The following is a 16,386-nucleotide window of genomic DNA, read 5'->3' as shown; positions in this document are numbered from 1 at the left end:
ATCTGCATCGCCACAACAAAGAAGGGGGTTTAGCTCATGAAGAGAGTCAAGCATCTACTCTCCCTCAGGCATGTTGATGCATAGAAAGGGAGGATGTTCACTGCCTGGAAATTTAAATTCTTGTACCACCAAACTGGCACTAATATCAGGACATGGGTTCACACCTGAACAGCATATTGGAAAGTGCAACAGAACATATTATTTTTTTGCAGGACAACCCCTTTTTTATTTCATAAATACCAGGAGAATCCACTCTACTGACTGGGCGTCACCTCTACCTACTTCTTCTACTTGGAATAAAACACTAATAATTGCAAAATGTATTAAAACTGTCTAAAAGAAAAATTAGCTTTATTGCCCATAGTAAAAAATTACAGAACAACTTTGTTTTTTCCACAGCAGTTTAAGAAATGAAAGCTGTGCTGAGATTGGTTGCTGTGGGCATCATACACGGGTTTCTTTTTGACACTTTGTAGAAATGAGGCCGTAAGATCCAAAATTCAAGTGTTCCCATTAAATAATACTGTAAATTAGCTTGGCTGACTGACTTTCAAAGGCACAAATTTGAATTCCCTACTTCTATATCAGCCCTCTTAGCCTTTAGGGCAAAAGTAAAGATGGTTGCGTGACGGATTCTGTATGGTGTAGGATGCTGAGCTCACATCTTATTTCATTATGACGAAATTTCATTTTCTTAAGGGGTGTATAGTCTACTAATTAGTGGTATAAGCTCTCCAATTATCAAATGGCATCTTAGTGTTTTCAATACCAAGCATTTTCAATAGAGAGATAGAGTCTAAATATGGTGCCTTGTCTGGAACCAATTAGAAAAAACAGAGTGTCCTGATGTGTCCATGTTGTATATTCTCACCTAGAATAAATTCTTGTTCCAGGAGCTAGCCTTTTTACTGGGAGAGGATGGCTAGCCTTTTTACTGTGCTTCTTCCACCTGAGCTGCACATCTTTTGGGGGGAGGGACTTAAGTGATCAATGGGGGTATAAGGACTTGGAACTCCACTGATCTGCTTACAATTAAGCATAGGATTTTTACTGCATCTACTACACTGACTCAGTGTCCTCATTCAGACAGAAGATGTGCACTCCTGTTCCCTGAGCTGCTTACCTCTTGGGAATGTGACACTGAGTCACCACTCATAGACAAGCCAAGAGGCAGGGTAGTCAAGAGGTCTGAAGTCAGGTACCAAGATAGCTCATCATAAAGAGATGGATGAGATAATGGAGTATTAGGTCACAGTTCGGGGTCAGAATCCCGAGAAGGTACAGATCAAGTCAAAACAGGCTAGGCAAAAGAGTAGCAAAGGGGAAATCCAGAATCGGCCAATAAAGGTCAGAATACAAGAATTCAGAGCACAGAGCAATTGCACACCACTTAAGTTAAGCAATTGGCACTAATTGGAGGCATAGTACAACTTAAATATACAGGTAATCACTCCAAACAGAAGACACATGGAAGAAACCTCGCACGCCCTGGCCCTGATTTAGAAGCTGGACTGTAGCTCAACATCTTTGAGAGCTTAACATGCCTCAGCCTACGATTGGACAGTGAGTGACAGTTCAGCCATCCAATCTAGGACAGAGGCGTGCTGAGCTGTCAGTATGGTGATGGACAACTTAGCACATCCCTGCCCTAGATTGCATGGCTGAAATGTCACTCACTGTGTCCAGACCCACCGATAGGAGGAATTGTGACAGGGAAGTATTTGAGAAATTCATGGGGAGTGTCAGGACTCGGACCCCCATTGATCAGCTTGCAATTAAAATGACATAAAAAATAAAAAAAGGTGTAAAAGGTTTCATTAGTTATTCTTTTAAGAAAAATTATTAAAACTTACCTGCTGGCACCACTGTCTTCTCAGCAAACTGCAGCATTTCTTGTTTTACAATAATATTGACTACATCTTGTTGGACGTTCCTTATTCCCTGCAAATTTTTTAATTTAAAAATAAATGGATCAGTAGAAATCTGCACTAATTCTTCCATGTCGGAACTGGAAATGCCAACTGAGATAATGGTGACACCACTTCTTTTCAGTTCCTCAGCGTATGTATTCACAGTATCTTCAGATTTTGCTGACGTAATGATCACTGCAAATTGTGGGGTGCCTTGATTAATACGGCTCCCGGCTTCTTCCACAAAAAACGTTGTGCGCAAGTAATCCAAGGCTTTTCCAGTGTTTAGTGGACCACCTCTAAAAGCAATGGTTTTTACATGATCTAATGCTTGTTGTTTCGTGTCATAAGTGTTCAACAGAAATTCAGTCTGTGCTGCCCCACTAAACTGGGCAAGGCCAACATGGTATTTATTAATGCCAATATCAAGTTGTCCAATGATCCTTGAAATAAAGAGTTTTATTTGCTGGAATACACCACTTCCAATGCTGGAAGAAGAATCCACAAGGAACACAACATCTGCAAAGCGCTTTGAAAAAGCTAAAGAAAACATAAGAAACAAGACTATGTTATAATGGTATAATGAAATACTTTTCACAATTTTCTGCAATTCTATGTCAGCCTAAAAGTCTTAGGTTGTGTTCACAATTAGCATAAATGCTGCATATTTTTCTGCTTTTTTTTGTTTGCATGTTTTCTGCAGGACCCCATACAACTAATTAAGTTAAAAATGCAGTTGCGCTTTTTACATTCATTATTTCAGGCTGCCCGTTGAAGTTTATGGTCATAAAATGCACCAAAAACACATAGTTCCACAGCATCTTTAAACGCACAATGGACACAAGCTTTAATTAAATTATTTCCATTTTGCTTGAACAGTTACATGTAGCAGATTTACTGCACAATAAAAAGGCAATGGAAAAATGAAATTTTTAGTGTGAACATTGCCTACAGGTGTCTTTAAAGAGGCTGTCCCCAACTTTAGCACCAATGATGACCTATTAGAATAAATTCGGTTGGTGTCCGACACCCGGGACCCCCACCAATCAGCTGTTTTTGGTGTCGGCGGAGGGCAGAAGATGGTCAGCTCCACAAATGAGTATTTCCAGTCAGGGGCCATGCCTCCCACACCAATAATAGCTGATTGGTGGGGGTGCCAGGTGTCGGACCTTGACAGATCAGACATTGGTAACCTATCCTTGGGATAGGTCATCAATGCTCAAATAGTGGACAACCTCTTTAAGTCAGCCAAATATATATAAACAATAAAAAGTGTAAAGTGTATAGTATGGCATACAATAAAACATACAACATTTATTATCTTACACTTTCCAAGGAGGTCTACATAGATATTACAGATTCATCACAGAAGAATGGAATGGAGTAAAGACTTGCCATAAGGAAACTGTTTGGGTTACCCATTTATGTGGCCATGTGTGTTAGGGGTCAAGTTCCCGCTTCTGCACAGGGGGAATCTCGAGCCACCTCCGCTGCGGTCTCCCATTCTTGCCCAGCCGCAGTGAAGTCTGCTCAGCAAAGACGTCGGTCCCAGCGTCTTGCTCATTCTCACTCTGTTCTGAGAGTTACTGCTGCTTCTCCAGTCTATGCCATTAAAGTCAGTGCTGGTCAGCAGCGAGCGGACTTCTCTGGGACTAAGTCCTTGTCTGCACGTACTGAGCATGCCCAGGGTAAGATCTCCCATTGGAGATCGAGGGTCATGTGCTCAGGCTCTGCAGCACATTCCATTGGTCCTTTTGGCAGGTCTTGGAAGGGCAAAGGTACTGTAGCCACTTCCTGTGCTGCTGCTATAAAAACTGTGCATGACCGCACGGCCATGCGCTAGTATTGTCTTACAATTGAATACGTGTGTTTGTTGTGAGTGCAAGTCGTTCATTAAATACCCCTACCCTATTGTATGACTGTTCGCGTATGGAGTATGGCTGCTATCTAGCGCCCGACTAATCACTCAACGTGTCACACACGTATCAGCGTCTATTGCTGTGACCGCCAGTGCGGCGCCACGCGCCAGTAGTGCGCTTCCTGACCCACGTCTGGGTGCTTAGTGGTGCCTGCCAGCACGGCACAGTTCGCACTTCGGTGCTCTAATTATAAGAGTTGCCTAACACACCCTGTTGCGGTGTTGTGTCAGCAAGTGGTCTAATCGGACTTCAATCCTGTGTCTTGGGGTTGTGTTCGCTGACTCCTTGCTTGCACTCTTTAGTGCGGTATTGCGGACCTGTGGTTTTACCGGGTTCGCTTCCACCGCCATATTACGCTGCCATTTACTAGCAGCAGGTTTTTACCTGCACGGTGGACCCCGGACTGCGAACGCATCTATTATATCTTTCTTGGTGCGTTCCGCCAGTCCTAACAATGTGTAAGTAACCTAAGAACCACAAATGCAGTGCTTTAAAATTATTATATGCAGCACTGGCTAAAGTCTGCCTCTTTTTTTAGTGCAGATACCATTGCTATAAAAATTACTTCTCCTTTGAACAGCAAAAAAAATCTGCATTTAAAAAATAAAAGCTAGGAAATTTAATAGCAAACGTGATTTTGCCGCAGATATAAAAACAAACTAAAATTTTCAGTCTTTTATCTTCAAGCTTGTTGCAGGACCCATAAAAAAACAAAACAAACTACTACTAGGCAGGCCACAAACACCAGCCACATGTATCCCTTGTGTGGTTTGTACATGATAATCTTTATCGGGCTTCGGTCATCCAAAATGCCTCATAAGTCTCCTCATAGGTTGCTATGGGCAACCTTATTTGTTGCCCATAGCTACCAATTATAGGAACCTCCTTGTGAAAGAGGAGGCCTACGTACACACAGGCTCATTCACAGGAACGGTGGACTGTCCTGCAGGTCAATTTCTGGACCTTGTCATTCCAGCAAAAAGCAGTACACATTATTTGGCGAAGAGGTTGCAAATCATGATCTATGGCTAATACAAAAAGTGTTGACAACAACATGTCTGTGGTTATCTATAGGCATCTAGGAGAAGATAATGAAAAGTTGAGGAAATCGATGTAAAGATTACCTCAGCAGATGAACGATAGCAGAGCAACATGTCGCCATGTACTGAAATTGCTTCATCTGAATCCATACCAAGCATCAGCTTTCCAAGAGTTAAAGGGATAAACAGAAGCTCTTGGAATTGCCATTGGCCCAATCATCCTATTGAGACCGCACAATGGAAATGGGGTTTTGCTTTTCTGTATATTGTTAGATACAATGTAATCATTGTATATCTTTGGATGAAGTGTCTCACTAGCCACCACTCCAAATAATCATGCTTTCTAGTGGAACCCAAATCCAAACTTAGCCAATATGTAATAGTAGCCATCTTGTCTCCATGTACAGAAAAAGCAAAAAAAAAGATGATGTCCTGCTATATTGAAACCATAGATACTGAAACAAAACACATATATCTGACTGTATATACTGTATATATATGTATACCTTTTATGTTTGTTATAATACTGGAGCAAATATTATTTAGAAGACTCTTTGTCACATCTTCAGTAGAATCCAAGTTATCTAAAGAAAAGAAGAACTTTCTGCTTGGCTTGTTCGCCACTTCCTTCAGTTCCACAATGTTTTTAATTGTAGGTCCAGTGACATACACTGATATTCCCCTGGTTTTTAAGTGTCTAGCCGACTCTTTCATTTCATCAGAAGACTGGCCATAAGAAACCAAAACAAGTATTTGAGCTATATTATCGGCTGCTCTGCTGCCCGCTGACTCAGTAAAGTAGGTGTTGTTGACGTCTTGTAGGGCCCGTCCCGTGTAAGTATTGCCACCACTATACGACAAACTTTGGATCTTCTCTAAAACGTCACTCTTCAGAGAAAGTTCATTCAGCAAGAAAACTCTGTTTGTCTCGTCACTGTACTGAGCTAGGCCAATGCGGACTTTGTTGATGCCAACATCAAGACTTGAAACCAAGCCATAGATGAAATTCTTTACATTTTCAAAGCCCCCTTCACTGATTTGACTGGAACTCTCTACAAGGAACACAATGTCGGCCTGATTTGCATTTCTGCAACCTGAAAAAGAATTGACATGGCAGTAATTCATTGATTTACTAACTAAACATTGCATAAATATAACATATTATAGAAATAGCTCAGAATGAGTATGTCAAATAGGTACAGGGCCAACTATGTTTTAAGGTTATAAAAATTTACGACTTTGCTTTTGTAATTACAAATCTCCTGAAAAATTTCATTTTTCAATCTCATGTTCATTATCTAACTTTTATGACACATATTTAGATAGGACAAATACACTTAGTGCTCATTCACAATTCCGACTTTTCCATGTAGAAGACTAACCGACCATTTATTCTGCTCAGACTTTCATCAGAGTTTGATCAGAGTATGGTCCAAGTGTCATCCAATTTTCTCATATGGAGAAATTTAAAAAAGAATGTCCACCTTCTCCTTTCTGACAGTCCATGAAAATCAGACCGCACTTGAATGTCATCCAAGTGCAATTCATTTGCTTATCCCTATGCACAATCAACATTTGCAAATCATATGCTAAGAATCGTCATAGCCAAAAGCAGACTATTAAAATTAGCATTTCTTTGTGACGTTGTCGGCTGAAGATTCAAGTGTATAGCATATTAATCATCATAATGTGGCCGATAGTTCCCAACTCTGCATTAGCCTCTTCGGTTACCAGATTATTTATACCATTGTGTAGTATATAATATAGTATTGGTCATCTTTTCCGGACACTTTAACACTAGCGTATAGTATCCGTATAGTTCTCTGATACGAGAAAATTAGATGCTATATGCAAATGACTTGGCTCAAACTCTCCTGCGAGCTTTACTACACTGAATATTGGAATGCTGCTCATTCCACTCTTTTTAATGCATCCGCTATACCTGTGAATACTATTTTGAAGTATATATTTTATTACATGATTGGGCTTTCTGCAGTGTTTTCTGGAGGGGGGGGTAGTTTACTATGTATAGTCTTGTGGGGTTTATTTGTTCATCTTTAATGTATTTATTGTATTTATGGTTTAGTATATACAGAATGTATCAGTTAATAATGAATAAGTACATTTATTAATACAGTAATACAGTGTTATTAGGATAATTTGTAGTTTGTGACTTAGGTTATGGTTTTTGGCTTTAGATATGAAGTCAGACTTTGCTTACAGAGGCTTTATTGTCTAGAAGCAATGCATTTAGGAAAAAATAATTCTTGCACTGTGAACCATGTGAATCTGTCACTACATTTGACCTATCTAAACTATTAATATTAGCATACAGGCTACAGAATGTAGAAATAAGTCCTCCCGGTGTTTCTCATATCAGATGTGTTGTTGTTGAGAAATCCTCCTTTATCACTTTATATAAGTGACCTTTTCCAGGCTCTGGGGAGGACGCTGCCTGGACGATAACTCTGCCTCCAGAGATTATTTTACATGAAGGAGACGTTCCCAGTGTGAGACAAGTAACTAACGCAGAACAGGAGAAGTTAAATTTGTCTTCTTGCAAACACATTTCTGCAGCTCTCAGCTCTGCTGTATTTCAACAATATTGCAGCCCTGTCTGCCTGTGAGCTGAAAGCTGAAGCTCAGAGGAACCTGCGGATGTGTCAGGTATAATCACACACAGCTCTGCAGTGAGATGAGGACAGCAGAGAGCGGCCAATACACATTACTGGTAAATCCCCCTTATATTTATAACAAGCTCTGGAGGCAGAGTTATCGTCCAGGCTGTTAGGTGTCGAGTTCCTGCCTCTGCACAGGGGGAATTTCGAGCCATCTCTGCTGCGGTCTCCCATTCTTCTCCAGCCACAGTGGAGTCTGCTCAGCGGAGACGTCGGTCCCAGCGTCTTGCTCAGTCTCACTCTGTGCATAGGGTTGCTGCTGCTTTTCCAGCTTCTGCCATTGAAGCCAGTGCTGGGCAACGGCGAGCAGACGCTTCTGAGACTAACTCCTACTTTGCACACACTGAGCATGCCCAGGGCAAGATCTCTCAGTGGAGATCTAGGGTCACATTCTCAGGTACTGCAGCGACTTCCATTGGTCCTTCTCACGGAAGGTCCTGTAGGTACTAGGACTAAGTTCTGCTTTGCACACTGAGCATGCCCAGGGCAAGATCTCTCAGTGGAGATCTAGGGTCACATGCTCAGGTACTGCAGCAATTCCATTGGTCCTTCTTTGAAAGGTCCTATACGTGCTGCAGCTATTTAAGGCTCGCATGGCCGCACGGCCATGCGCTAGTGTACATTTGTAAACGTGTGTGTGTTGTGAGTGAAAGTCGCTCTTTAAATAACCCTCCCTATTGGATGACTGTTCGCGGAAGGTGTATGATTGCTATCTAGCGCCCGACTTATCAAACAGCACGTTACACACTAATACAGTGTCTAGTTGCTGTGTCCGACAGTGTTGCGCCGTGCGCTTTCACAGCGCTTTCCTGACCCAATAAACATAAACCATATAAGGTACCATAGGTGAAATGGTGCTATCAGGACAAACTACCGTACTCATATCCGTGCACCTTGACAAAGAAGGCGAAACGCACGTCGGTGGCGGTGGGGAGCATCGGTCCCGACCTGGCATAAGCATGGGTAAGCAGATTTGGTAGTGTACGAACCGGGTTGTAGTTAGAAGGTAGTGCGCACTACATTATACATTTGATCTAATTAGTCATTGGACCTAATACGGATATACTACCCTGGGTTCCTCTATCTATTGACGGCACTTAGCCTGCTTTTCTTCCCCATGTTGGCCGTTTTTCCATCTTATTGGTCGGGACCTCTGCCCTCCTTTTTCCCGATCCTAGTCTTGTATTTTGTATTTTGTACATTATAGTTGTTATATATTTAATAAAGTTGTTATTTTGTTATCCTTGGACCTTTCTCCATTTTTTCTAATGTGGTATATACAGGTCCTTCTCAAAAAATTTGCATATAGTGTTAAATTTCATTATTTACCATAATGTAATGATTACAATTAAACTTTCATATATTATAGATTCATTATCCACCAACTGAAATTTGTCAGGTCTTTTATTGTTTTAATACTGATGATTTTGGCATACAACTCCTGATAACCCAAAAAACCTGTCTCAATAAATTAGCATATTTCACCCATCCAATCAAATAAAAGTGTTTTTTAATAACAAACAAAAAAACCATCAAATAATAATGTTCAGTTATGCACTCAATACCTGGTCGGGAATCCTTTGGCAGAAATGACTGCTTCAATGCGGCGTGGCATGGAGGCAATCAGCCTGTGACACTGCTGAGATGTTATGGAGGCGAAGGATGCTTCAATAGCGGCCTTAAGCTCATCCAGAGTGTTGGGTCTTGCGTCTCTCAACTTTCTCTTCACAATATCCCACAGATTCTCTATGGGGTTCAGGTCAGGAGAGTTGGCAGGCCAATTGAGCACAGTAATACCATGGTCAGTAAACCATTTACCAGTGGTTTTGGCACTGTGAGCAGGTGCCAGGTCGTGCTGAAAAATGAAATCTTCATCTCCATAAAGCATTTCAGCCGATGGAAGCATGAAGTGCTCCAAAATCTCCTGATAGCTAGCTGCATTGACCCTGCCCTTGATGAAACACAGTGGACCAACACCAGCAGCTGACATGGCACCCCACACCATCACTGACTGTGGGTACTTGACACTGGACTTCAGGCATTTTGGCATTTCCTTCTCCCCAGTCTTCCTCCAGACTCTGGCACCTTGATTTCCGAATGACATGCAAAATTTGCTTTCATCAGAAAAAAGTACTTGGGACCACTTAGCAACAGTCCAGTGCTGCTTCTCTGTAGCCCAGGTCAGGCGCCTCTGCCGCTGTTTATGGTTCAAAAGTGGCTTTACCTGGGGAATGCGGCACCTGTAGCCCATTTCCTGCACACGCCTGTGCACGGTGGCTCTGGATGTTTCCACACCAGACTCAGTCCACTGCTTCCTCAGGTTCCCCAAGGTCTGGAATCGGTCCTTCTCCACAATCTTCCTCAGGGTCCGGTCTCCTCTTCTCGTTGTACAGCGTTTTCTGCCACATTGTTTCCTTCCAACAGAGTTACCATTGAGGTGCCTTGATACAGCACTCTGGGAACAGCCTATTTGTTGAGAAATTTCTTTCGGGGTCTTACCCTCTTGCTTGAGGGTGTCAATGATGGCCTTCTTGACATCTGTCAGGTCGCTAGTCTTACCCATGATGGGGGTTTTGAGTAATGAACCAGGCAGGGAGTTTATAAAAGCCTCAGGTATCTTTTGCATGTGTTTAGATTTAATTAGTTGATTCAGAAGATTAGGGTAATAGGTCGTTTAGAGAACCTTTTCTTGATATGCTAATTTATTGAGACAGGTTTTTTGGGTTATCAGGAGTTGTATGCCAAAATCATCAGTATTAAAACAATAAAAGACCTGACAAATTTCAGTTGGTGGATAATGAATCTATAATATATGAAAACTATATATATACAAAACGGTACCGCGCTTGGGTTGCTACAATACCTCCCCTGATAACAGGGGCGTAATAGCCTCCTATAAGACTGGTGGACACGTGTGTCGTGCTGCAACCGCAGCCCCGGGAATCGCGCTGTGGATAGGGCGCTGCACTATTATGCGCCAGACATGCTTGATCCCAAACAAAACAATACTATGAGCCCATCAACAGGGAATGGATCTCTTACCGTAGATGATGAAAAGGAGCCCCTCCGCTGCTGATGGACTTGAATGCGGCTGCGGTACAGGACTTGCAGATAGCAGTGACTGGAGGATGGGCGTGCAGGAGCACACGTGGATGAGAGCGGTATAGAACGCCGCTGCCAGATGCAGAGCCAGGGAACGTCCCGGCCGGTGGCGTTCCTGGTTACACTGGAAAAACAAAGATGGCCGACGCTGACACGCAGCGTGTGACGTCACGGGCCTACGGAAGCACCCAAGGACCAAAAAGGTAAACCGACGCGTTTCGAAGGGAGGACGCCCTTCTTCATCAGGGTTATGGCCCTACAGGGGGACTTCACTTCACTATATATCTTTTCCCATCCTATGTCTCCGCCCACCACGATACATAGCCCGCCCCAGTCCCTAAGATGATCAGTGTCCACTCGCACCTATCCACATTCAGCAATCGTTATACTTGCCCATAATGGCAAAGTGTGATTAATCATTGGAGTTCTTGCCCCACAACTGTATGTGACCTGTGTATGCCGCATATTGGGAGACAATCATCCAAAAAAAACATATAAAATGTCTAATAATAAATAAGTAAAAAATGATGATGGATGAAAAGCATTAATCTAATTTACAAACTAAAATGGCTGCTAAAAGTGAAATTTTATTATTAAAACATCTAATGGTAAAGATAAATGGTAAAAGAGAGAACATAGTGCTACTGCGGCCGGCACCCTAGAAACACCCAAATTCATCCACACCACACTATCTAATCCGTCTTCCTTCAATCCTATACAGGAATACTCGAATGTATTCCACACCTTCGACACCTTAGTGACTGCAGATATTAGAAAATTACAGAAAAGGAAAAAAATGTATACACCGAACAATTTGAATTCTCAAGAGAGAACATCCCTGAAAAATCTGCAAATGAACAATGATATTATTGTCCGCCCGGCAGACAAGGGTGGCGGAATTGTGATTCTTGATAGGACGAAGTATCAGGAGGAAGCGGAACGACTTCTGGGTGACACAGTCACATATAGAAGGTTATGCGGGGACTCTACGCCACAATATGTGAGGGAATTGAACCTCTTAGGTCAAAAGGGGAAATCATTGGGCATCCTAAATAAAAAAGAATGGATGTTTATTACTAATTCCAATCCGAATGTGGCCTTCTTCTACCATATACCAAAGATACACAAAAGCCTGGTGGACCCTCCAGGTAGGCCCATCATCTCGGGCATTGGCAGTCTCACGGCCAATTTGTCTAAATACGTGGACACCCATTTACAAAGATGTATGTCCCTCATCCCGACATATTTGAAAGATACAGGCCATACCCTGGAAATACTAGAGACAATAGAGTGGAACCCCAGATACTTCTTAGTAACTTTGGATATTAAATCCTTATACACTGTTATCAATCAGGAGATGGGTTGCCAGGCGTCCGGCTATTTTCTTGACAAATTGGGCATGTACTCCACAATCCAAATTGAGTTTATACAGGAGTGCATTATGTTCATTGCCCAACATAATTATTTCATATTCGAGGGCCGTTTCTTTCTACAACAATGGGGGACGGCAATGGGGACGCGTTTTGCTCCTGCATTTGCTAACCTATATGTAGCCAAGTGGGAGGAGTCAGCCATCTATAATAATGGCCAGCTTCGTATGGGGGTGGTATTATGGCGTCGATTTATTGACGACGTCATTCTGATTTGGGAGGGGTCTCGGGTAGATCTGGATTCATTCATTTGTGGCCTGAACAGTAACAACTTCGGCTTAGAGTTTACACCCACCATTAGTGATAGCACTATTAACTTCCTGGATCTGACTATTTTTTATTGAGGATTGCCATCTTCGCACTAGATGCTACCGGAAAGAGGTGGATTCTAATAGTTTCATTCATATCAGCAGCTGCCACCTTCCGGTTTGGCTCACTAATATTCCGAAGGGACAATTTACCAGAATTCGTCGTAATTGCACGAATCTGGGGGATTTTGATTCAGAAGCAGCACATCTCACTCAACAATTTCTGGAAAAAGGGTATTCTATGCCACTGGTGGAACAAGCAGTGAATGAAGTTAGGATTATACCAAGAAGTACTTTGATTCATAAACCCGAATCCGTACCCCAGGGTTTTTCATCCATTTCTGATCAAATCAAACAACTGCCTATCATAACGCAATTCCATGCTGGGTATAGGCAGTTCCAGGGGATTATTCGGAAACATTGGGCAATCCTCCAGAGGGATAGAATCATAGGGGACCATCTACCTATGCATCCCAAATTTGTATACAGAAAAGCTCGCACTTTGACCCATTGGCTAGCTCCCACAGCCAAACTGGCTTTTAGTGCTCAGGGCCCGTTGGCTATTCAGAAATCTAAATCTGAGGGGGGTTTTAGGCCTTGTGGAGGTTGCTATTGCTGCACGCAAACAGGTATCGAAAGGAGGTGCCAAACCTCATTTAGTAACTCTGCTGGCACAGAGACTTTTAATATTCGGGATAAAATTACGTGTTACTCTACAGGTATTATTTATTTAATTTTATGCCCGTGCAACAAACTGTATGTGGGCAGAACCAAGAGGAGATTCATAGTACGAATTAAAGAGCACCTTAAGAATATTCAGAAGGGGTTTCTGGGTCACCCCCTATTCCGGCATATTAAGGAGCAGCATAATGGCAATGTGAAGGATGTTCGGTTTTGTGGGATTCAAAAGGTCCATCCAAGTAGGAGGGGAGGTAATTTCCTGAAACAAATGTCTAAAGTCGAGTCAGAATGGATATTCAGGCTTGATTGCCTTACCCCTAGGGGCCTCAATCATGATTTCGAATTATACGCATTTTAATGGTGGGAGTGGCAGCTAAACATGACATGTAGCACTATAATGCACTTTGGACCATGCATTGGGCATATAAATAGCCTCAATAGGTGAATTTAGGTAGGGTTCATCTAGAAGTGGGAATTCACCTTTCGTATGCATTTGAATGGGGTAGTAACAGGGCATTGTGCAAGTTGCAATATGGAAATAGGCGTATGTCTGTTTAATTTTATGGTTTTTTAATGTATTTAATTTAATTAGTTTCATTTCATTGTAGGGGAACACCTACAGGTTTTAACCTTTACCATTAGATGTTTTAATAATAAAATTTCACTTTTAGCAGCCATTTTAGTTTGTAAATTAGATTAATGCTTTTCATCCATCATCATTTTTTACTTATTTATTATTAGACATTTTATATGTTTTTTTTGGATGATTGTCTCCCAATATGCGGCATACACAGGTCACATACAGTTGTGGGGCAAGAACTCCAATGATTAATCACACTTTGCCATTATGGGCAAGTATAACGATTGCTGAATGTGGATAGGTGCGAGTGGACACTGATCATCTTAGGGACTGGGGCGGGCTATGTATCGTGGTGGGCGGAGACATAGGATGGGAAAAGATATATAGTGAAGTGAAGTCCCCCTGTAGGGCCATAACCCTGATGAAGAAGGGCGTCCTCCCTTCGAAACGCGTCGGTTTACCTTTTTGGTCCTTGGGTGCTTCCGTAGGCCCGTGACGTCACACGCTGCGTGTCAGCGTCGGCCATCTTTGTTTTTCCAGTGTAACCAGGAACGCCTCCGGCCGGGACGTTCCCTGGCTCTGCATCTGGCAGCGGCGTTCTATACCGCTCTCATCCACGTGTGCTCCTGCACGCCCATCCTCCAGTCACCGCTATCTGCAAGTCCTGTACCGCAGCCGCATTCAAGTCCATCAGCAGCGGAGGGGCTCCTTTTCATCATCTACGGTAAGAGATCCATTCCCTGTTGATGGGCTCATAGTATTGTTTTGTTTGGGATCAAGCATGTCTGGCGCATATTAGTGCAGCGCCCTATCCACAGCGCGATTCCCGGGGCTGCGGTTGCAGCACGACACACGTGTCCACCAGTCTTATAGGAGGCTATTACGCCCCTGTTATCAGGGGAGGTATTGTAGCAACCCAAGCGCGGTACCGTTTTGTATATATATAGTTTTGACCTTTACAGAAAGCGGCACAGGTTCTGTTTGGCTACCAGCAGCTGGGTTGTTATAGAGGTTATCCCCACTGTTTGTAGTGGGTTCAGGTGTTGAGCGCCGTTGACAGTTTGTTTTTTACTTATAATATATGAAAGTTTAATTGTAATCATTACATTATGGTAAATAATGAAATTTAACACTATATGCTAATTTTTTGAGAAGGACCTGTAGCTTTCCTGACCCAAGCCTGGGTGGTTAGTGGCGTCCGCCAGTGCGGCACCACATGCACTCTCGTGCGTTCCTTTGTTATTATTCGGGTTACGCTGACACCCCAGTTGCGGTGTCGACCGCAAGTAGTCTACACAGACTCAGATCCCAAGTCTTAGGACTTCGCTTCCTTCACACAGGGTGAAGTTAACCAGTGTGTATTCACATTGTACCGCCATATAGTCCATCATTACTTGGCAGCAGGTTCCATCTCTGCACGGTGGACCCCGGGCTGCGAACGCACCTAATTCTACCTATCTTATTATTTGGTGCGTTCCGCTAGCCCTAACACAGGCAGCGTCCGCCCCGGAGCCTGGAAGAGGTCATTTATATAAAGTGATAAAAGAGAATTTCTCATCAACAGCACATCTGATATGAGACACACAGGTAGAACTTATTTCAGCATTCTGTAACCTGAATGCTGATATTAATGGTTTAGATAGGTTAAGTGTGATGGCAGATTCCTTTTCAAGAAGCGCTCCCATCAGTTTTTATTCTTTTAATATATTGCAGTCATCATGTTATATATCACTGTGTACATACAATTGCTCATTTGCTCTTTTACTCAGCTAATTCTCCTGTTTTCCATTAGGTCTTTGACATCACCTGACTAAAAACTGACTAGCTGAATCTTTCTAAACTCTATGTAGAAGCAGGATGTCAATTTTCCTTGAATGAAACAAGTCAATGCAAAGTCCCTGGCAGGGGGAGGGGGGAGCAGCTGGGTCAGGAGGTGACGAGGGAAATGATTTTTACAGGTAAAAGAAACTTCCTATTTCTACATAGAGCAGATAAAAGAGAAGAATTAGCTAGGTAGAAAGGCAAAATAAGCAATTGTAAGTACAAGGGCTATATAATATGATGATATTAATATATTATTATATTATATATTATTATATTATAATATATTAAAGAGGTTATCTGGTCAATACGGATAAGTCTGCAGTCACTCTTTGTGACTGTAGACTTATTAATCTCCCCACGCACGCACTGTGTGCTGCGGGGATTTGCCAGTTACAGACCCAGTAACGGAGGGTATATATGAGTTATACATACCCCCGGCCAGTGGTCACGGCCTCACTTTCCATACACTTGCATGAAGCAAGGCCGTGCCCTCTAGTCAGCAACACCCACTTGCCAGCTACGTCATTAAAAGGGGCGTGGCCTTGGCTCAATACAAGTGTATGGAGTGAGGCTGCACACACTGGCCAGGAGTATGTATAACTCACACATGCCCTCCGATACAGGATCTGACATCAATGAATCCCCGCAGCGCACATTGAATGCGCTAGGGGGATTCATAAGTCTGCAGTCACACAGAGTAAATGAAGACTTATCAGTTTTCACTGGACAACCCCTTTCAGAGGATTAAATCTTTTATTGGAGTGCTTCATTAAGTTTTAAATGGTTTGCCCTTTTCAGAAAATTCTGGTCCCTGGGCACAGTTTGTTGTGAAAAAAGAAACTGCACTTTTACTCAATAATTCTGGATCCACCACTGAGTCTCTGCCACTGCTGCCAGTGTCTGCTATTGGCATC

At 42.6% G+C, this 16,386-nt stretch overlaps 1 protein-coding gene across 1 annotated transcript in view; it reads right to left on the bottom strand.

Moving 5' to 3' along the window:
• Nucleotides 1-16,386, bottom strand: part of LOC138642126 (collagen alpha-4(VI) chain-like) — a 303,123-nt gene that overhangs the window by 238,236 nt on the left and 48,501 nt on the right. Inside the window, exons 6-7 of the mRNA XM_069730063.1 lie at nt 5,376-5,963; nt 1,854-2,450 (exon numbers count right to left, since the gene is read on the bottom strand). Of these exons, the coding sequence (XP_069586164.1) occupies nt 1,854-2,450; nt 5,376-5,963 (1,185 nt within the window). The remainder of the gene's footprint in view (nt 1-1,853; nt 2,451-5,375; nt 5,964-16,386) is intronic.

Source organism: Ranitomeya imitator, chromosome 6 (genome assembly GCF_032444005.1).
Source record: "Ranitomeya imitator isolate aRanImi1 chromosome 6, aRanImi1.pri, whole genome shotgun sequence".
NCBI classification, from domain to species: domain Eukaryota; kingdom Metazoa; phylum Chordata; class Amphibia; order Anura; family Dendrobatidae; genus Ranitomeya; species Ranitomeya imitator.
This window is presented reverse-complemented; position numbering and strand designations above follow the sequence as displayed.